The sequence below is a fragment of the Eleutherodactylus coqui genome, chromosome 2, assembly GCF_035609145.1.
Source record: "Eleutherodactylus coqui strain aEleCoq1 chromosome 2, aEleCoq1.hap1, whole genome shotgun sequence".
Taxonomy (NCBI): domain Eukaryota; kingdom Metazoa; phylum Chordata; class Amphibia; order Anura; family Eleutherodactylidae; genus Eleutherodactylus; species Eleutherodactylus coqui.
The window spans coordinates 104,458,638-104,482,625 of record NC_089838.1 but is presented as its reverse complement, the minus strand read 5'-3'; the positions used below and the strand labels follow the sequence as shown (position 1 = coordinate 104,482,625).

At 44.5% G+C, this 23,988-nt stretch overlaps 1 protein-coding gene across 1 annotated transcript in view; it reads left to right on the top strand.

The window, feature by feature from the left end:
* SH3PXD2B (SH3 and PX domains 2B) overlaps positions 1-23,988 on the top strand; it is a 144,986-nt gene that overhangs the window by 111,528 nt on the left and 9,470 nt on the right. Inside the window, exons 6-12 of the mRNA XM_066591284.1 lie at positions 4,180-4,205; positions 5,996-6,130; positions 14,207-14,311; positions 16,619-16,736; positions 18,982-19,181; positions 19,696-19,745; positions 23,156-23,281. Of these exons, the coding sequence (XP_066447381.1) occupies positions 4,180-4,205; positions 5,996-6,130; positions 14,207-14,311; positions 16,619-16,736; positions 18,982-19,181; positions 19,696-19,745; positions 23,156-23,281 (760 nt within the window). The remainder of the gene's footprint in view (positions 1-4,179; positions 4,206-5,995; positions 6,131-14,206; positions 14,312-16,618; positions 16,737-18,981; positions 19,182-19,695; positions 19,746-23,155; positions 23,282-23,988) is intronic.

Below are 23,988 nucleotides of genomic sequence, written 5' to 3'. Positions count from 1 at the left end.
ACGCACACACAGTGGGCTGCAGAGGCTCGTTGTGTGTGCACAATAATTGCGCAGGGACCCAGCCATGGAGCGAGGTACCCAGTGAGTATAAAACACAGCTCCCCGGGTCACCCGTTCCCTCACCTTTTTGAGTTCAATAACAGTTTTATGGGCTCAAAGGTGATGACAGGTTTCCTTTAACCCCTTGAGTGGCACCCCCGGAAATTTTCCGGGACGAGCTCCACTGCTCATAGTGACATAGCCCGGAAGATTTCTGGGCTATGTATCACTATGGGAGCTGCAGAGCACAATGCCACAAGCTGTGACATTGTGCTCTGCCTGCACAGTCCCACAGAGAACAAAGCAAGGGCTTTGAAAAACCAGCAGAAGATATTGCCGATATGCCGGCAATCTCCTGCTTTGTTTACAGGTTGCCATAGAGACCACCGGCTTGTCAGAAGCAAGCCGATGGTCTCTGTGGCAGGGAGAGCTTGGTGCTTGGCTGTCAGAGGACAGCTAGGTACTAGCTCTTACAGCAGAGATCAGAGAAAACCTCCGATCTCTGCTGTGTTAACCCTTTACATGCTGCAGTCTATGTGACTGCAGCATGTAAAGGGCTGTCACTGCAGCATGTAAAGGGCTGTCACCATCGGACCCCCGGAATGTGATCAGGGGTCCTGATGGGTCCCTGTGGAAGTCCCCTAAAGGGACAAAAAAAAAAATTTAAAAAAGGGAAAAAATTATAAAAAACATAAAAACACTTGTCTCCCTGTACTTTGTAAAAAATCAAAAATACAATCACACATGTGGTATCCATGCGTCATAATGACCCAGAGAAGGAAGTTAATACATTATTTAACCCCTTAATGACATGGCCCCCTTTTTTCTTTTTTCCCCATTCCTTTTTTTCCTCCCCCCTGTTTAAAAAAATCACAACTTGTCCTGCAAAAAACAAGCCCTCATATGGCCATGTCAATGGAAAAATGAAAAAGTTATGGCTCTTAAGACGCAACTGCAAAATTTGTTGAAATTTAATGATTAGACCATTTTAAAAAACCTGCCCTGGTGGGCACGACAGGATGGTAGGAAACCCGCCACTCAAGGGGTTAAAACAGCTGAAACCTGCGAGCGTGGAGCGGGTTCCATACACCCCCCCAGTGGCTGAGGGAGTACATACATGCCCTCAGTCAGGAAGGGGATAAGGTTTTTCAGACATGAGAATTGGAATCCAAATATGGCTATTTCTTTCAGCTCATTCTAGACAATAGGTTTATACATATTCACATATATCATTACAGGAGAACAGAGGTTGATGAGATGGTGATATAACAGGCTCAATAGGGACTAATGGGCTTTTTTTTCTTTTTGTGGTTTTCAATCTGACTAGTGGGTTTTACAGCAATAGCAAAATGTTGTATTCACACAGGGTGTATTAAGTGTTTTTTGTTGTTTTTTTTCTTCCCTCCTTTTATATTGCGGTGCCTTTACATGTTGGTTTCAGTTTCAAGTCTGTTTTTTTTTACATGAGGGACCACAATGAACCTTTGCTAGGGCCACTTATCACCGAGGTGTTTGGCACGTTCTCTTGACAGGTGCCAGTACTGTGACTTTGTCATACCACTCCCAAAAATGTCAGCTTTAGTTCCAGGTAATCTGCTGATTAGATGCTTGATAGTGTAACTGGTCCCATCTGGGGCACTTTACACTGCAGTCTATAATGATGTTTCCAAGGCCGTACTTGGCCAAGAAAACCAATCCCTGCATTAGTACGGCATTGCTTTATTTCAATTAATGCGTGCGAAGGAAAATGTACACCACAGCGGATCATCTGTCGCCATTCATCGTTTTTCTACTTTTTGAGTTTAAGAGCTTTCACACATTTCCCCCAGCTCGGAATCTGAATGGACGTCTATGGACATTCGTTCAGCATATTAAATGCGAACTGTTTGGCTGCTGTTCTGTGTAACCCTGTTGAGCACCATGTCTAGGAAAATATTCAGCTGCATTCAAGGATACAGCTGCAAATCAAAGGGAGGCGCTCATCCAAATGAGGGGGCTTCTTTCTTTTGGCTAAAAACTCCCCATTAAACTGATGTTGAACAGAAGTTATTCCATTATCACATATTTTCAAAGTGGAATCTAATCCTATCCAGAACTATTCTTATATACTCTTTGTAATGGGGAAATCTGCATCCATCTGTGAGTGGATACAATTTGATCTACTTATTTTTCCTCTTTTGTAGCTGCAGTAAACATTCGATTGTATCCATACTTTAAATAAATGATAAATATGACCTATGCTCAGGATGGGTCATTAATATGAGATCGGTGGGGGTCTAAGATGCCTGTTGGTCATTGCTTGCTGTGTGGTCAAACTAATACAGCTCCGTACATTTTGCAGCTGTCTGGAATGGTACTGCAAGTTCAGTCCCATTCAAGTGAATGGCAGAAAGCTGCAATACCATTCCAGACCGTGTGAGGTTGTACCCCATCAGCTGACAATCGAGAAAACACTCATCAGTTGATTGCAGATTTTGCAGATGGAAAAAAACATTGTTGTCGGCAGCATATCTCCAAGTATAAATGGAGGATGTGCTACCAATGATAGTTTATCACCCATACTACACTGCCACGGCTCAGATAAAGAGGTCTTCCAGCTCTTCAAAATTGATGACCTGCCCACAAGATAGGTGCCCTGAAGTGACTGTTAGCTGTGCCTGCAATACCATGCCATGCCACTACACAATGTACGGAGCCATATGCTTGCTGCTACATACAGGGCAACAGTAGTCTCGCAAACAGGTGAGCAGCTGGGTTCTCTGGTAGTGGAGCCTCCCTGATTAGCTATTGATGATCTATCCTGTTGATAGGTCGTCAATTTTGATGAGCTGAAAAATCCCTTTAAAGCAGACAACCACATACCCAGAATATGTTATGGCCATTTTACATGGGCAGATCATCTGTCCGTGGTAACGAGTAGCGATCAAAAATGAGCATGTCGGTCAGCAATCATTAAAGGGTTTATCCGGTTACCAGACAACATCCCTTCAATAGGTCTGACTATAATAAGATAACAAACTGAGCATTACTTGCCCCTCTGGCACTCAGTGCTGAAGTCCCGGTGTTTGTTGTGACAGCTGATGCCACTCAGTCAGGTGAGCGTCATTGCTGCTTCTCCTGGCATCGATGTGCAAATCCTGAGCGCTATGATGCCAGGAGTTCGGGAAGTTGACGCTGCGGCTTCTAATTAGCTACAGTGGTCACCTGACTTCTGGGGATGTCAGCTGTCACTGCAAATGCCAGGACCACAGCCACGATTGGTAAAGGGTCAGTCATCACTATCACTGATCCCCGCCGATCAACTCATTGCAGAGGCTGCAGTGCTCAGGTGAGCACCTTGGGCTCTTCTCCAGCTGAGAAGGGAATAGGACTGAGCTGCAATACTAGGCATGACCTCTATAAAATGTATGGCGCTGTGCCTGATATACAATAAAGTGACAGTTACACTCATCTAAGTGCCATGGCCACTTCAGACAGCTGATCGGCAGGGTTCCCAGAAAACCTCTTTTTAATTTAATCATTTGTCCCAATACAGTCATCATTGATAGGCTGTCGGCACCTTTCCGTTTACAACATGGAGATGTGCAGTCGTCCAGTAAGCATTTTTATGCTCCCATAAATGAGGCCATCAGCCAATGAATGAGCATTTGCTCGTTTGTTGCCTGATTGTCGACACATTTATATAGCCTAATGATTAGGCAAATGAATGATTGGATGAATGTTCATGCCCGATGCGCAGTTCTGGTAAAAGGCCCTCTGGACAGTAAGTTGGCCTTACTCCAGGGTATAACAGTATATCATATCAACCAGATCATATTGTCTATTCCATATTAGGAAATCTTATTCCATGGTCTTGCAGCTGCGAAACCAATCCTCCTGGTTCTTGTGGTTACGTCGCCCGGTGTGGGGGCCCAGTTTTCCCAAAGATGTAGAACCTGATTTGAGTTGGCGGACGGATTGGACAACTTGTCTTTTCATTTAAACAACTGAGATCAATGATGACTTTTAATTGTTATCCATTTAATAATTCCATCCTGAGACCAAATTCATGTCCTATATTACTGTAGATGTTGAAAGAATTCTAGTTGAACTACAAGAGCAGAACCACCATGTCCGACTAATTGCTTCTTTGTCTTTCAGAGAACCCATGGGGAAGAAGAGATTTGGTAAGATTCTTACATGTTACTTTTTATAGATCCAGGTATAATATCTGATGTAGTTTGGTTATGTGAAAGTTCAGCAAGGCAAATATATTTCTGAGGTTTTCACCCACAGGAGTCAGTAGTTTAAAAGAGGATATCCGGCTTTTAAAAATGATAGTCTATCCCCATGGTGGGCCATCAATATTTGATTAGTGGGGGTCCCACTTTTGGCACCCATGTGACTCAATAGTTTGAAGAGGCCATAGCGCTTGTGTGTACGCTGCAGCTTCTTCAGTGGTTATAACCCAGGACACTGTTCATAATGAGAAAACTTTTTGTAGCAGCCATTCTGGACATTGTAGTGTTTTTCCTTTGAAGTGAACAGCTGCTATGACAAGTATAGGATTCGGAGTATGAGCCAGACCACATCCTGATGTAAGCACGTTAAAGGCTGCAGCTCCTTCAAATAACTGATTTGACAGGAGTGCTGAAAGTTGGACCCCCCACCCATCAGTTATTGATCAGTTACTGTACCCTAAAGGTACATTTACACACACAGATGATCGTTAAAAATTTGTCAGCCCATTTGTAGCTAGCTAGCTTCATTTGCATGTATTTAGAGAACAGCAGGCGGTCTGTTCTCTAAATACATCACTATTGTTCTCCAGCGGGACAGCAGCTAAAAGAATATTATCAGCGCTGCCCATGGAAAACCCAGCATGCGTCCCCTTTTATTAGGGAAGACTGACTTTAAGCTGAGCTGAACTCAGCGATGGGCAAAAACTGCATGATGGGCGCACATTTACACACGATTATCGCTCAAAATGTTTTGGATCAGAATACACAAGCTCACAACTTGGTTATAGTCATCCCATATATGTTAGGCCCAATGACTTGCGTTTGCTGTGGATTATGACTGCAGTAGTGTTGTATAGATTACGGATATCGGTACTACTGTACTCATGTGTTTTGGATTGCAAATTTGATTCTTGTTCCATTGCAGTTCACTACCTCTGCCATGTGCCGAGCCTCAGCATCTGCCAATTAAATTGCTTTACTTTGATCTGTATAACCGGACATGTCTTGTTAGGCATATTCACACCGCAGCCTTTGGCTGATTTCAGTTCTGAAGTCAAAAATACTAGAACTGCCACATCCGGCACATGCTGGATCTAAGCAGCGACAGGTAGACCCCTTTGACTAGAACCGGGTCCAGCTGAAAGTTTCCTGGACAAAATAGTGCAGTTTGTTGCAACTATTTTTTTTCTGGTATTTTGTGCTGTATCTATGCCGGATCCTCCATGTACAGCAGGTCAGATCATGCCTGGGTGCATATTTTATAAAAGTATTTCTTGTGAGGTGAAGCATTAAAGAAGCTGAGATCTGGGCTGCTGTTTTACTCTACATTACTGACTGATACATTCTTGGGACAGAGCTGCTGACACAAACTCTTTCCTTTCCTTGCTTGTTATGGTATTTCTTGTGTTTTGGCGCCCTCTAGTGGTGATGAACTATTATAACATCAGAACTTTACGGTTGTCTTGTGGTAACTACTATAATTATGTATTGTGCATATTGTTTTTTTCAAGGCCCAATGCTGCTTAGGTAATTCTCATATGGAAAGTCATAGTGATTTCTAAATAATCTCTCAGATCATGAAATACTTTGTATAGAGCATACTGAGACAATATCTGTTAGTTAGGAGGAAATCATTACATGCTTTACATTTTTCTCTATCTACTGGCTGTCACTGCCTAAATTTATAAGCTTAGAACGAACAAACAAGTTATATGATCTGTGTATTTTTTGGTTAGGTGCCGACTCTACATCAGCTGACCCCTTAGTCTTGGATCAGTATGTAGTGGTTGCTGCATACGACAAACAGGAGAGCTCCGAAATCAACCTGCGTGCTGGTCAAGTGGTCGATATCATCGAGAAAAATGAGTCTGGTAAGAAAAGAAGTACAGAACCAAGTATACAGAATCATGATGTGTATGAATTGGATAACTGGATGGGAACACAAAGATGACAATACCTATATACATGTATGGCATTATGTATACAGGGGACGCACTACAAATAAAGGGCTTGGGGGAAGAATGATCAAAGTCCACTTCAATTTTAATTTGAAAGTTTCACAACTCATCAAGTCTAAAGTATGGAATGGAATGGGATTTTGAACCCTGTAGTACATGCACGGAACATTTCTAAAGCTGAAAACGTGGCTGAAAGCATTATCAGTGAAATGGATTTTGTCCTATTAGCATGTCATGTGTCCTAAGCCATGCTACATTAGATGCAGAGCCTCGGAGGTGTTAGCCATAGTTTGACGGGAACTGTATGCTATTGTATATACAGGTTATACCAAGTGGGTCTAGTGGTATGAAGAGAATGAATGGAGCGCCGTGCTCCTGCTTGACATGTACTTCCCACGCTGCCCGACCCACACTATTTTCATTCAGGGACCGACCGGGCCCCGGTTCTCATCATCAGTAGGGGTCCCAGTGGTCAGACCCCCACCGATCAGCTAGTTATCCCCTATCCCGTGAATAGGGGATAACTTGTTGGAATAAGAGTACACGTTTAATTTGTACAGCCTAGAGGAGAGGGGGCACATGGTCGACATTTTAAATATGTTAAAGGTATAAAAACAGTTCAGAATAGAAGTGTTTATATTAGGAAGTCTAACAGTAGAAGAAGGAGGCTCAGTCTAAGATTAGTTGGAATTCAGCAGCAACATCAGGAAATGTTTTGTTTTTCATTGAAAAAGTAGTAAATGCTTGATACAACCTTTCAGCAGATGTGATTAGAAAATTACCAAAAAATGAATTTAAGCCTGCCTAGGATTAAACATATCTATCCTAAGAGAGAAACAGCAGTATAGCTATAGTGGTCGCAGTTGCAACCCTTAAGCCAGGGGGGGCCAAAGGTCCCTTTACCACTGTAGAGCAGCACCCAGGAGAATGGCCTTGTACTGCAGCTCCGGGCTGTTATCTGCACTCGCATCATCACACATCTTTTGGGCCTCACAATATCGCACTGTTGCTGTACTAAGCGCCCGACTCATCACCCAGCAGCATGTTCACCGTGCAGGACAAGCTGGGTCAGCAGTTGGACGCTTAGTGTAGAAGGAGATTGTGAGGCCTGTGGGGAGCAGTGTGGGTTGTTCATCTCCGGTATATAGTGATACAGACTATGCTGGTATAACCTGGGTTATTATATATGTACAACTGGTATAAGTTATACATCTTCCTGTACATAGTGATATAGACCATGCTGGTATAACCTGGGCATCTCTTGTATATGATTGCACACTTGGCTTGCAATAAAAGAGTGTATCAATAAACTGCATGCATTTTGGGTTTTTTCTAAATCGCATGTATTGTTTAAATTCACCAGCAGTTTTTAACAGTGTTCGCAGTTTCTTAAAAATGCATGTGTTTTTTTTATCTGTTTTTTAATTGCAGTTCAAAATTGCAACAAAAAACACCAAGCAATAACGAAGCCTAAGGCCTCATGTCCACGGGGAAAATCAGATCCGCTGCAGATTCTACATGTAGAATCTGCAGCGGGTCCCTCCTGCCCCGCGGACATGAGCGCCGAAAATAAGAATTTAAAAGTATTTACCATCCGGCGCGGGCGGAGAACATCAGCTGTTTCTCACGGCCGGATCTTCATTTTCGGCCGGCGGATGAATTCCTGACGCCGGCGGCACGTCGCCGGCACGTCGCCGACGTGCCGCGCGCATGCGCCGGGCACATCCGCCGAGCCGAAGCAAGGAAGATGCGGCCGTGAGGAACAGCTGACCTTCCCCGCCCGCGCCGGATGGTAAATACTTTAAATTCCTATTTTAGGTCTCCCGCGGATCCGGACGGCTTCCATAGGCTTCAATAGAAGCCCGCGGGAGCCGTCCCCGCGGGAGACCCGCACGAAAATGGAGCATGGTCCGGATTTTTCCATGCTCCATTTTTTTTTAAATCCCTTTTATTGACGATCCGCGGGTATTTATCTACCCGCGGGTGGTCAATGCATCCCTATGGGATGCGGATCCGCATGCGGGAGATCCGCTGCGGATCTTAAATCATATTTTGCCCGTGGACATGAGCCCTAAGGGCCACAAACAAATTTTCATTCAGTCCAGATAGAGTCCTGTTTGAACAGCTTATGCCTAGGGGCTAAATCATGTATGTAAATTTGTTTTGCAGCTGTAAATAGCTTACTTTAGGTATGGGTACAGATGACCGCAGACTGCATGGTTTAGGTATGGGTACAGGTACAGATGACTGCATCTGTATGGTTTAAGTGTGGGTATAGGTACAGATGACAGCATCTGTATGGTTTAGGTGTGGATATAGGTACAAATGACTGCAGGCTGTATGGTTTAGGTATGGGTACATGTACAGATGACTGCATCTGTATGGTTTAGGTGTGTATTCGGGTACAAATGACTGCAGGCTGTATGGTTTAGGTATGGGTACTGGTACAGATGAATGTGGACTGCATGGTTTAAGTGTGGGTACAAGTACAGGTACAGATGACTGCATCTGTATGGTTTAGGTGTGGATACAGATACAAATGACTACAGGCTGTATTGTTTAAGTATGGGTTAACTGCAGGCTGCATGGTTTAGGTATGGGTACAGGTACAGATGAATGCAGACTGCATGGTTTAGGTATGGGTTCAGGTACAGATGACTGCAGGCTGTATGGTTTAGGTATGGGTGCAGGTACAGATGACTGTAGGCTGTATGGTTTAGGTATAAGTACAGATGACTGCGGACTGTATAGTATAGGTATGGGTAGAGGTACATATGACTGCAGGCTGTATGGTTTAGGTATTGGTACAGGTACAGATGACTGCAGGCTGTATGGGTACAGGTACAGATGACTGCAGGCTGTATGGGTACAGGTACAGATGACTGCAGGCTGTATGGGTACAGGTACAGATGACTGCAGGCTGTATGGGTACAGGTACAGATGACTGCAGGCTGTATGGGTACAGGTACAGATGACTGCAGGCTGTATGGGTGCAGGTACAGATGACTGCAGGCTGTATGGGTACAGGTACAGATGACTGCAGGCTGTATGGGTACAGGTACAGATGACTGCAGGCTGTATGGGTACAGGTACAGATGACTGCAGGCTGTATGGGTACAGGTACAGATGACTGCAGGCTGTATGGGTACAGGTACAGATGACTGCAGGCTGTATGGGTACAGGCACAGATGACTGCAGGCTGTATGGGTACAGGCACAGATGACTGCAGGCTGTATGGGTACAGGCACAGATGACTGCAGGCTGTATGGGTACAGGCACAGATGACTGCAGGCTGTATGGGTACAGGCACAGATGACTGCAGGCTGTATGGGTACAGGCACAGATGACTGCAGGCTGTATGGGTACAGGTACAGATGACTGCAGGCTGTATGGGTACAGGTACAGATGACTGCAGGCTGTATGGGTACAGGCACAGATGACTGCAGGCTGTATGGGTACAGGCACAGATGACTGCAGGCTGTATAGGTACAGGCACAGATGATTGCAGGCTGTGTGGGTACAGGTATAGATGACTGCGGGCTGTATGGGTACAGGTACAGATGACTGTGAGCTGTATGGGTACAGGTATAGATGACTGCGGGCTGTATGGGTACAGGTACAGATGACTGCCGGTTGTATGAGTACAGGTATAGATGACTGTGGGCTGTATGGGTACAGATGACTGCGGGCTGTATGGGTACAGGTATAGATAACTGTGGGCTGTATGGGTACAGATGACTGCGGGCTGTATGGGTACAGATGACTGCGGGCTGTATGGGTACAGGTACAGATGATTGCAGGCTGTGTGGGTACAGGTATAGATGACTGCGGGCTGTATGGGTACAGGTACAGATAACTGTGGGCTGTATGGGTACAGATGACTGCGGGCTGTATGGGTACAGGTATAGAGAACTGTAGGCTGTATGAGTACAGGTACAGATGACTGCAGGCTGTATGGGTACAGGTACAGATGACTGCAGGCTGTATGGGTACAGGTACAGATGACTGCAGGCTGTATGGGTACAGGTACAGATGACTGCAGGCTGTATGGGTACAGGCACAGATGACTGCAGGCTGTATGGGTACAGGCACAGATGACTGCAGGCTGTATGGGTACAGGTACAGATGACTGCAGGCTGTATGGGTACAGGCACAGATGACTGCAGGCTGTATGGGTACAGGCACAGATGACTGCAGGCTGTATGGGTACAGGTACAGATGACTGCAGGCTGTATGGGTACAGGTACAGATGACTGTGAGCTGTATGGGTACAGGCACAGATGACTGCGGGCTGTATGGGTACAGGCACAGATGACTGCAGGCTGTATAGGTACAGGCACAGATGATTGCAGGCTGTGTGGGTACAGGTATAGATGACTGTGGGCTGTATGGGTACAGATGACTGCGGGCTGTATGGGTACAGGTATAGATAACTGTGGGCTGTATGGGTACAGATGACTGCGGGCTGTATGGGTACAGATGACTGCGGGCTGTATGGGTACAGGTACAGATGATTGCAGGCTATGTGGGTACAGGTATAGATGACTGCGGGCTGTATGGGTACAGGTACAGATAACTGTGGGCTGTATGGGTACAGATGACTGCGGGCTGTATGGGTACAGGTATAGAGAACTGTAGGCTGTATGAGTACAGGTACAGATGACTGCAGGCTGTATGGGTACAGGTACAGATGACTGCAGGCTGTATGGGTACAGGTACAGATGACTGCAGGCTGTATGGGTACAGGTACAGATGACTGCAGGCTGTATGGGTACAGGCACAGATGACTGCAGGCTGTATGGGTACAGGTACAGATGACTGCAGGCTGTATGGGTACAGGCACAGATGACTGCAGGCTGTATGGGTACAGGCACAGATGACTGCAGGCTGTATGGGTACAGGCACAGATGACTGCAGGCTGTATGGGTACAGGCACAGATGACTGCAGGCTGTATGGGTACAGGCACAGATGACTGCAGGCTGTATAGGTACAGGCACAGATGATTGCAGGCTGTGTGGGTACAGGTATAGATGACTGCGGGCTGTATGGGTACAGGTACAGATAACTGTGAGCTGTATGGGTACAGGTATAGATGACTGCGGGCTGTATGGGTACAGGTACAGATGACTGCCGGTTGTATGAGTACAGGTATAGATGACTGTGGGCTGTATGGGTACAGATGACTGCGGGCTGTATGGGTACAGGTATAGATAACTGTTGGCTGTATGGGTACAGATGACTGTGGGCTGTATGGGTACAGATGACTGCGGGCTGTATGGGTACAGGTACAGATGATTGCAGGCTGTGTGGGTACAGGTATAGATGACTGCGGGCTGTATGGGTACAGGTACAGATAACTGTGAGCTGTATGGGTACAGGTATAGATGACTGCGGGCTGTATGGGTACAGGTATAGATGATTGTGGGCTGAATGGGTACAGATGACTGCGGGCTGTATGGGTACAGGTATAGATGATTGTGGGCTGAATGGGTACAGATGACTGCGGGCTGTATGGGTACAGGTATAGATAACTATGGGCTGTATGGGTACAGATGACTGCGGGCTGTATAGGTACTGGTATAGATAACTGTGGGCTGTATGGGTACAGATGACTGTGGGCTGAATGGGTACAGATGACTGCGGGCTCTATGGGTACAGGTACAGATGACTGCGGGCTGTATGGGTACAGGTACAGATGACTGCAGGCTGTATGGGTACAGGTACAGATGACTGCAGGCTGTATGGGTACAGGAACAGATGACTGCAGGCTGTATGGGTACAGGCACAGATGACTGCAGGCTGTATGGGTACAGGCACAGATGACTGCAGGCTGTATGGGTACAGGCACAGATGACTGCAGGCTGTATGGGTACAGGCACAGATGACTTCAGGCTGTATGGGTACAGGCACAGATGACTGCAGGCTGTATGGGTACAGGCACAGATGACTGCAGGCTGTATGGGTACAGGCACAGATGACTGCAGGCTGTATGGGTACAGGCACAGATGACTGCAGGCTGTATGGGTACAGGCACAGATGACTGCAGGCTGTATGGGTACAGGCACAGATGACTGCAGGCTGTATGGGTACAGGCACAGATGACTGCAGGCTGTATGGGTACAGGCACAGATGACTGCAGGCTGTATGGGTACAGGCACAGATGACTGCAGGCTGTATGGGTACAGGCACAGATGACTGCAGGCTGTATGGGTACAGGCACAGATGACTGCAGGCTGTATAGGTACAGGCACAGATGATTGCAGGCTGTGTGGGTACAGGTATAGATGACTGCGGGCTGTGTGGGTACAGGTACAGATGACTGCGGGCTGTGTGGGTACAGGTACAGATGACTGCGGGCTGTATGGGTACAGGTACAGATGACTGCGGGTTGTATGAGTACAGGTATAGATGACTGTGGGCTGTATGGGTACAGATGACTGCGGGCTGTATGGGTACAGGTATAGATAACTGTGAGCTGTATGGGTACAGATGACTGCGGGCTGTATGGGTACAGGTACAGATGATTACAGGCTGTGTGGGTACAGGTATAGATGACTGCGGGCTGTATGGGTACAGGTACAGATAACTGTGGGCTGTATGGGTACAGATGACTGCGGGCTGTATGGGTACAGGTATAGAGAACTGTAGGCTGTATGAGTACAGGTACAGATGACTGCGGGCTGTATGGGTACAGGTACAGATCACTGTGGGCTGAATGGGTACAGATGACTGCGGGCTGTATGGGTACAGGTATAGATAACTGTGGGCTGTATGGTCACAGATGACTGCGGGCTGTATGGGTACTGGTATAGATAACTGTGGGCTGTATGGGTACAGATGACTGTGGGCTGAATGGGTACAGATGACTGCGGGCACTATGGGTACAGGTATAGATGACCTCGCGCTGTGTATGTTTTAGATCTTAAGGTATAACTTTTTTAACTGGATACTGATTGGAAAATGATGGGATAACTATTAGCAAACATAAACCACTCAGATGAGTGATCTTTAGTGATAGTAGTCTTGTATAAACACAGGACCCAACAAGGTATTGAGCAAGAAATTGCTCAGTTGTTTCTAGTTGCTTTGTTTCGATTTAGTGAAACTAAATGACTAGTGAGCGACTTGCTTGTAAAAGCATTGGAACATTAGTCATTGGGACAGCTGTCCTGTATAAAGTAACCCTAAATGTCATGTAATCACTATCACTGTGTAGATCTGGTGTCTGACTATTATATGACAGCATTATTATATGATGTATCCCGGAGCTAAACCGCTGGATCTAAGCCCACTGTTATAAAAGTTGTCTTGTAGATATGGTGCCTGTAAGATGATAGGTAGGTAGCATGCCATGGCAAAGTGATTCTTCCCGCAATCTTGAAGTCATTGGAAGCCACCCAACCTGCAGCCTGTCTGCATTTGGCTGCAACCATCCGCAGTACAGAAAAGAAGGACTGGGATGTAGGGTCTCCAGCCGTGGTCAGAGCCGGAATCCGATGCAGGAACCCGCATGCAGAATTTGGCTCCGCCGTGTGCAGGCGTCCTTATTAGAAGAGACTCTGAAAGAATATATGAAGAAAATATAGAAGGGGAATGATGGCAACGGAACGATTATTTTCAAGCTTTTCATTTTTCTTTATACGGTCACATTATTTCCACTTTTAGTTATACATTGCAATGAAAATTCGAATGCGCTTATGATACTGAATCAAATACCGTTTAGTCACTTATTTCGAGAATTTCTCCGTTGGGATGAGGAATGTTAAAGTAATTACACATGGCTTTTCTGTCTGGATTCTTAGCATTTTTTGGCCGGTGCTCTTAATAAATCTTTAAGTTGGCTGTGTGCAGTATGTAAGATTCACTTTTTTTTATTGCCGTTGAGTATTTTTTCACAGAATACAAGAATTCACGTTTGTGATTATCATTTAAGACAAATCAGGATGGAAGAAAGTCTTTATAAAATGGTTACCATTTATTGACCCTAGGCTGGTGGTTTGTCAGCACTGCGGATGAGCAAGGATGGGTACCTGCGACATGCTTAGAGGCTCAGGATGGAGGACAGGAGGACTTCACCATTCAGCCAGAAGAAGGTAAAGAATAAGTCACCACTTTTATTGTGTGACCTCATCCTGGCTAACACCCACCACAGAAGAATGTGCCAATGCATGGTACCATAGAAACCACTATCATTTCCTGTCTCAGATTTACACTTCTTAATGACTTTTCCAGAATAAAGGAAAAGACTGAATACTTCTGTCAACTAAAAACTGTTCTTTCTATCACATTTGTGTGTGTATATCAACGTTTGTGTCATGTGCTGTCTATACATGTCTTATCGGTGTATTTCAGAAGATACACTGCACTACTGGTAATTCAGTGAGACATAGTGACTATTTTTACAACAGGAAGTGATGCTAATGTTCTAATATGACAATCTGCTTGGATTCCTAAAAGAACCCAATTATAAAAAGGGATATTTGGAAAAAGCTGACAGCTCCTCATTTCTTGTTTTGTTACTTCCTACCTCCCAACATGCTCCCAGCCCCATGGAGATACTGGTCCTTGCCTAGGCACGTCGGCCGCCGAAGGACACTTGGGGACTTGTACACCAGTGGATGGGGTCCAGGTGCAGAGAGGCTTGTTTTATTGTCTATGGCTGATTCTATTGCATGAGATCCTTCCATTGGTGTCTGCATGTCTCGCATGAAAATTGTTTTGCTTCCAAGTAAAGTATGCATGCAAGAGATATTTTCCTTACCATAAAGATGGTGCAATGAGAAGTAGGAACTACCGTTCAGTTCTAAATCCAGAATACACACGGTAAATCCATTGACTACTACCTGAATTTGTAGCTAAAGAGATCAAGAAGCTGCCCTACAACCACACTTTTCGATATACCCTACACTCTAAGGTCAGCCATACACATTAGATGAATGTTGGCCAAATCTGGCTAACCAACTAGCCATGTCTGTGGATTTGTGCCATACACCCCCATCAGCAAATTCTGCGGGGAAAGAAATATGGGGCATTTTTTAGATTTCAACATACCTGATCTTCTCATTGGAGATACAGTAAGCCTCCGCCATAGGTGCCTGGCGGTAGATTATTCCTCCATCCCCATTGAGAACATATGCACACTTGTCTGGGCAGCTTAAATGGGTATATCCATCTCCGACCTTTATGGCATATCCAATAGATATGCCTTAAAAGTCAGATAGGTGCGGGTCTTCAACCCAGTTGTAGGAGGTGGCCAGACGTGGTCTGGATTACAGAAGTAGCTGAGCCAACTTCACTACTCTGTTTCTGTAATTCCCATTGAAGTCAATGGCGGTTACGCAATATGCTTAGGACCGCAAACTAAATAGGCTCATTTAGACCCAACGATTCTCACTCAAAGCCGTCTTTTCAGCGAGAATCGTTGGGTCTAACTGCACGGACATTGTGAAGCTTTTGTTAATTATTTACTCATCGTTGTCTTTCAGCAAACTTATCAGTGCCGTGCGCTGAGTTCTCAGCGGGATACTGTTGATACTATTGTTTTAGCTGGTATCCCGCTCGGAGAACACAGCAGAAGTATGCAGAAGACAAGCGGTCTAGCTGTCTTCTGTATACCCCGCTCAGAGCGCTCAGCTGTATATCAGCTGAGCGCTCCGTGAAAACAGGAGTATGCAGAAGACAGCGCTCCAGCTTCCCATTGACTTCTATGACTGTTACGGGAACACACAAGCACAGCTATGCTGGTCCATTGCTGCAATCCTGGCCATCTCGTACAGAGCAATGTTCTCATCACTGCTTTGTGTTTGGCCGAGATGGGAATATCCCTTTAACTAGGACCACCAGCATTATGAATTCATAATATATACAACATGCGACCCCAGGTATGCTGCTATGAAGTTATTGAAACCTCAACCATTTTCTTATTATGCCAAGCACATGCTGACGTTACACCTGCAGCTTTATTAATGGCCTTCCTTGCAGGTTGTCTATTAATTATTTTTGTTAATCTACCATTGTTTTACACTTTTTATATCCTTTCTATATAAACTTTGCCCCTTTTAGTGATTTATTATTACCCTCTCCCTTTGAGATCTCCTGTTGTACCTTCAATAGGCAATATAAATGTATGAAAAGTCTTGACCCTTGTCTTGGATCCGACTTTATAAAAGCTATTTAATGTCTTAGAATAGTATTCTTATGTTAAATAAGTGGACATTCAGACCTCAGACCTTACCTATCCACTTCCCTGTAGATTCAGCAAAAATCGCTGCTTTTTGTGAGAAAATAAAGAAGCTGGTTTCCAAATACAGCAAGTAAAGTTAAAGGATTGAGAATCCAACCATGAAGGGCTTGTTGTCTGCTTTTAATTCAGTATATTTCTTGATTTTTCTTACAAACAGAAGAGAAATACAGCGTTATCTATCCTTACACTGCAAGAGATCAGGATGAGATCACTCTGGATAAAGGAGCCATAGTGGAGGTCATCCAGAAGAATCTCGAGGGATGGTGGAAAATCAGGTATGTGTTTTCCTGTACATTATACAGCTGTTTATAACGGGCCAGCTAAGGTTATAGCTGTATGCATAATCCATCATGGTACACATTCAATGGAGGGTATGAAGAGGCCCCTCAATCTCACCATTCACACAATAGCAGAAACAAAAATGTGCATTACAGCGAGTGAGGGCCCTTTAACACAAAACACTTAATTCACAAAAAATTGTTATATCATGCAAATGTGAACGATAACACTGTGCCATCTTCTGCGCGCAATAACTTTTTAAATTTTCCATTCACATAGTTGTGTAAGAGCTCACTTATTGTGGGACGTCCTGTAGTTTGCGTTAGTACCATTTTGGTATTCATACGACTTTTTCATCACTTTTTATTGCATTTTTCTTAAAGACAGAATGACCAAAAAAAGCGCATTTCTGGCATTCTTCATTTTTTTTTTGCACGATGCTCACTGTGCGGGGTAAATAATGCATTACTTGATAGATCAGGCTTTTACGGACGCCGCGATACCAAATATGTATTTTTGTTTTATGATTTTGATCCTTTTATTTAGTCTAACCAATGACCTGTGAAAACACAGTTCATTAGTTACAACTTACTGGTGGATGATCCGCAGTGTTTACGCAATGTGGAAACAAACCCTAGATGTTACATAAACCCACCCTTATAGTGTTCAGTCAGCACGCAGTGTGTAACAGTGATTGCAGAATAGTTGCACAATCACTTTTGTTCTTTTTATTAAGCAAGGGTAATAGCGAGCCTGTTGGATTAATTGTATAGGCAGATTTTCTAAATATACAATACAACTGCAATTGGATTACATTATTCCCCATTTTTTGAAAACCTTACGTGGCAGAAAAAAACTTATCATATGTGAATTCAGTGCACTAAAGTTACTATAAGCCGCCTATCTGCTTATCTGTTACAAACAATTGTGTTGCACAGTGTAATCATTTAGTGTAAACACGGACAACGATTGAACGACCAACAAGAATTTGTTCACTTCTTGTTCATCCATTTTCTGCAGGCATAGCAATAATCATTCGCATGCATGTTGCTGCATGTGAACAATGATCGTTCAGTTGTTCACATTCACTGTACTAGTCAATGTGAATGACTAAACGATACGCAAATGCAATTCCAAACCAAATTGCGAATAATTTATCTGCCTGTATTAACAGGCTGCACGAGCAAATAAGTGATCTCTGTCATCTCGTGCGAATGATTTATTGTTCCGTGTAAAAGGAGCCTTAGTTGCACGCTTTTGTTGACTTGCTCTGATATTGCTGCTTGTAGAACTACAAGTTCAGAGCTCAGTGAGCATTCCGTGCACAGCTGCTCTCTCCCTCAACACTAGGTTGTGCTCGTGTCTCAATGTAAGCGCTGCTCAAACTTTGAATTCTGGTAGAAAATGTAAGCTCAGAAGCCTCCTCTGGAATGTAGAACATAACATTCTGTATGTAAATACTAACTGCTCTGACCACAGATATGTCTACAGTGCAAATATGTTGGATACCAAGAAGGAGGGTGGTAGCAGTTTACTACTTGCCCTGATGTCTGCCTTTAGAAGGATGAGCATATTCTTATGCTTTGTTCACCCAGTTAAGCACAGCCAGAGGTGCCTGGGAACAGCTTAAGGCACACACGTAAAACACAAAGCCCGGGAGTTGAATCGGACCCCCGCTACCTCATTTTATGTGGCCTTCCGGCCGTGCATCATGGTAACAGGCATTACTCACCCAGCCGGTAGTTGCAGTAAGACAGCGGCAACTGCTGCTAAGTCTGACCTCTCCCTGCCAGCGTCTGCGTTGCTGCACCGAAGGTGCAGGCTGGATAAGTGTAAAGCCTATAGGGATGCTGCCTAGACAAAGGCCAGTACGGAGGGTTGCTATCGGCCTCTGTCTGGGCAGCATCCATGGGACTACTAAGGGGGCCACTAGGGGGGGGGTCACTATTACTACTGGAGCTATTATAGGGAGTCACTATTAATTCTGCGGCTACTATGGGGGTCACTATTGGTGCTCGTTCACACAGGCGTAAGCACATTCCAGTTGTGCAAATACACTGCGTATTTGCACAACCAAAAATTGCTTGCGCTCTCTGTTTTCATCTGTGTGGTTTTGTGTGCAAATACATGCAAAAAAGAATGCAGACTGGCTCATTCAAATGTTGCGCTAATACGCGGTGAATACACGATTACATATAAGCATCCCTAGGAATCCATCATCGATTCGTTGTCCTGTTACAGATACAAAGGTGCCGAGGGCTGGGCCCCAGCATCCTACCTGAAGAAAGTCAGTGCAGATTTATTGTCTCAGAAGATAGCCTCGGGGTCCAGTGCCAACTCCAGTGCTCTAGATCTGGATGGGATCTCCAGGCAGCAGAACCATGCCGGTCGGGATAGAGAAGCTCCAAGTCGTCAACTTCCATTCACAGATTTTAAACGAAGTAAGACTCCTTATATTCAACTCGAAATGTCCGTCTCCACCTAAATACTTGCAGTTTAAAGGGAACCTGTCACTTTGAACATGGTGTCTGATCAGCGGGTAGCATGGTATACGGCTGGTGGAGCTGAGCAGACTGATGTATAGTTCTGTGCTAAGGAGTCCAGCGTGGTGGTCCTATCGGTGATTGACAACTTCCTCTATATGACTGTACATACGGTGAATCACTGATAGGACCGCCCACTGGACTCCTAAGCATAGGCGGAGCGGGGAGTTGCATGTATAGATGACAAGTTATGCTGAATCTATATTTCTACTGATATTTTGGCTGCCAGGTCTTATATGGACTTCTGAAATATAACCTGTACTTTTTTTTGTGGGAACCCAGGAGCCAGGTATCAATAAAGTTTTTTTGTTTGTTTTTTTAACTCCTTTAGTTGTTTAAAATGATGTCTGCTTGACCCCTGAAGTATAAGTTATACAGTATACATTCTAAAATATACTTTCTCTTCCAACAGAATCTCCCATAATGAGACAGAGACCACCACCTCGCCGGGACCTTACCATAGTACGTTTTGTCTAAACGGGCACTAACTTTTTTGTGATAGTCAGTTTTGCCAGTTATATTGGCTATCACTTTATTTACCTAAAATGGATTTTTCAGGACAAAAAAAAGTACCTCCAAAGTGAAGGTCCCTAGGGGTCTCCCTTCTTTCAGATTTTCCATTTAGACGGTATGACCGTTGTCTAAATGACTGCAGGAGCGCTGGCGTCACCACTAAGGTTGTTAGTGGTCATGCAGAGAGTTTACACTGACAGATTTCACCACTGGATAGTGGGCTTCTTGCTCAGCACTTCACATGCTATGTGAATCACTTAGTGGGAAGCGTTTACACGCAACCATAAGCCTGTGATCCATTGATTTTTTTGATTTTTATTTTATGCTGATTGAAAGTCAGTAGTAACGAATAGTGAATGAATAGTAAAAGGTTATTTTTTTGCATTTACACTGGACGATTATTGCTCAGATTAATTCCTTTGAACAAATTTTTAAGCAATAATCATCCCGTGTAAAATGGCCCTTAACTTGATGCCCACTGCCTGTTGTCAAGTGATGCTTATCTCTAATAACAATACAATACTGAGATCAGGAAGTGATGATGACTCATGCTGCCCTTAGAAGTCTGATAGGTGAGGGGAGGGTGGAGTGAGCTGCTGAAGGTAGGGAGACTAGAGATGAACGAGCATACTCGCTAAGGCAAACTACTCTATCCCCATGGTGGGCCATCAATATTTGATTAGTGGGGGTCCCACTTTTGGCAGCTCAATAGTTTGAAGAGGCCATAGTGCTTGTGTGTACGCTGCAGCTTCTTCAGTGGTTATAACCCGGGACACTTCATAATGAGAACCCTTTTTGTAGCAGCCATTCTGGGCATTGTAGTGTTTTTCCTTTGAAGTGAACAGCTGCTATGACAAGTATAGGATAAGGAGTATGAGCCAGACCGCATCCTGATGTAAGCACCAGAGATGAGCGAGCGTACTCGCTAAGGGCAAATACTCGAGCGAGTAGTGCCTTATGTGAGTACCTGCCCGCTCAACTCTAAAGAATCGGGTGCCGGCGGGGGAGAGGGGTGAGTTGCGGGAGTGAGCGGGGGGGGGGGGGGGGGGGGGGGGGGGCGTGAGAGAGAGATCTCTTTCCCCCCCCCCCCCCCCCCCCCCCCCATTCCTCCCCGCTATCACCCGCCGGCACCCGAATCTTTAGAGACGAGCCAGCAGGTGCTCACATAAGGCACTACTCGCTCGAGTAGTTTGCCTTAGCGAGTACGCTCTCTCATCTCTAAGAGAGACCCATGCAGGCATGGTTGCAACTAATAGCAAGTGAATTACAGCTACTGAAATCGCATCTGCACTGCTCAGTACTTCTCTTGTGTCCTCACTAATTATATGTGTCTGTGTGTGCTTCAGTTAGTTAGGAAGTAGGTGCAATATATTTCTTTGTGCACAGTGTATAGAAGACTCTGTGATAACAGCTAGACTCCTCCACCAGCTCAGAGACAACAAAAAAATTAGAAATACAGCCTGCAGAGCGGAAATGGTAATAAATGCAGTTCTTTTTACAAACTGTATTTTTTTTTTTCTCATATTTTTTTAAAATTTAAATCCTGATGAATCTATTTTATAATAACACATTGTTACAAGAACCTACGACTGGCAGCTCTCAAGACTTCTCGTCTCCACTCTGCTCCGGATTGTGAGAAGTGTATTGGTGCCGCTCACACTTAGACTGTTACAAAATAGTGTTCACACGAGTCTCTTATCATGATACTTCTGGTCAAGGTCGCTTTATACAAATCATTCAGCCCCGACCCTTCCTGCCTGACGTAACTGTTTTGCTAGGTTATCAAGATTTATATATCGTCTTTATATTAAAAACCACAAAAAAGTAAATGGTCTGACCGATGGCTTCTAGGTTTTATTGTGTTTTTGTATGAGACCTGTATTTTTTAGTATTCTTTCTTCATCTCATGCCTGCAATCCTTTGAGGGCAGGCTGACACGGGTGTCTGTTGCCCGCATAGTATGATATGCTAAAATCCCATGGTCTATTGGGCCACTTGCACCTTTGGTTTTTTTTCACGCGCTTATTACACACGTCCTATTTTGGTGCTTATTCCTCACCTATATAGGCTACCGGGATTTAACATGGACAGCAAATCCGCATGTACATGTATCTGCTGTGTACTGCGTATCCTACCCATGTAGAAAATGCTCGTGTAATACGCAGGAAACATACCCCCGTGTGAGTTTGCCCTTAAGCTTCCTTTAAAGGTATTTTCCACCATATTGCTATGCCATATAGTGCACTTTAATGGCACCATGGCCCTTTCACTCTAGTCATCTTGTGAAACAGGAGAGGTTGGATAGACGCGTCATTATTGCAGGTAAAGCAATATCTCTGCAGCTTTGTAAACAAGTTATAATGCCAAATGACAGGTCATTGGCTCACCAAGCATTTCATTTTCATTCTGAATCGCCAGAATACCCCTTTTTGAGCATGGTTACTCGTGGCATCAAATATGATTAAAGGGGTATTCTAGTCATAGGTTTTTTTGGGGGGGTTTTCTCCCATCCGCTGGATGGGTGAAAACGGACAGATCGGTGGAGGTCCGACCATTTGGAACCCCACTGCTCCGAAGAATGAGGGACCCATGTAACCCTTATTTCACAGTTGAAGATGCATTAGCCCACTTCTGCAGTATAGCTGGCGCAGACACGTAGCCAAGTGTTGCATTCGGCTATTTCTGTCTACCCCATAGAAATAAAAAGAGCAGCATCGCTCCATTTATTTCTATGGGGCGGACAGAAATAGCCAAGCGGAACACTCTGCCACATGTTTGCGCTTTTGAGAGGGATGGAGTATACGATGGAAATGGGAGCCTGCGTCTTTAACTCTGAAATAGAGGGGACATGGGTCTCCCATCCTCAGGATCAGTGGGAGGCCCAGCAGCTAAACCCCAACGATCTATCAGTTTTCACCCATCCAATGGATAGGTGAAAACTTTAAAAAACATCCTGTAACAGGAATACCCCTTTAAGTGTAAAGCTACCATACGCTGCGTACTCCCAATGACTGCATTCCAATAACCTTACCTGGAAGATGTATTTGTAGCTCACAATGCCTGATAGTAATGTAAATGCTGCTATAGGACAGTCTGGTCAGATGTGTCATCTGTTAAATACTGAAAGATTCTTCATAGAATGCAATAATTGATACAAGTACAATCTTTGTCATAGCTTGTCGTAGTAATAGAACATTTCTATTGATGTACTGTAAGACCTGATTTATCTGTTTTTGTTGGCTAATGTATGTAATTCTAGGGTTCATTACTGCGACTTATTGCAGCATTTATATGGCAATGAATATAAACTAATTGCATTATTTTTATGGTTTTATTTTCTTCTGATGGGAAAATATCAGCCACGAGGACTAAATCTCCCTAAACCACCTACCCCTCCGCACGTCGAAGAAGAATATTACACCATAGCAGACTTCCAGACAACCATCCATGATGGCATCAGCTTCCAGGCCGGATTAAAAGTTGAGGTAAAAGTTGTTTCATAAAGGAATTTTAGGAGACTATGAATTATGATGATCATGGCCTGTCCAGCTCCCATCCTCTCCACGATCAGCTGATTAAAGGTATTCCAGTGAGCGCTGCAGCCGCTTCATTACCAAGCCCAGTCCTGTACATTCTATTGTAGCTCAATCCCATTCACTTTAATGGGACTGAACCAAAGAATAAATAATAATAATCTTTATTTGTATAGCGCCAACTTATTCCGCAGCGCTTTCAGGCATGGATAAATGCAAAACAATACAACAATTACAATGTGAGGTACATTGAGTTAAACACAAATGGATTGGGGAACACAGGCAATAGGAAATTTCATGTACAGATCATTTATTAGAAGGCAAACAGGGTGGGGCACCATAGGGAGGGGCAAGGGACTAGGTCAGGAGATTTGGTATGCTTCCCTGAAAGTAGGTTTCATCACCAACACAGAAAGGGGTTCTTTACTGTAAGAGCAGTTAGACTGTGGAACTCTCTACCGGAGGAAGTGGTGATGGCAAAATCCATAGAGGAGTTTAAAAGGGGACTTGATGTCTTTCTGAAGAAGGATATTACAGGATATAAATTTTAGGTTAAGTGTCAATCCTGGTATATAGGCAGGTAGGAACTATTAGGGGTTGATCCAGGGAACAGTCTGATTGCCATTAGGGAGTCGGGAAGGAATTTTTTCCCCAAAAGG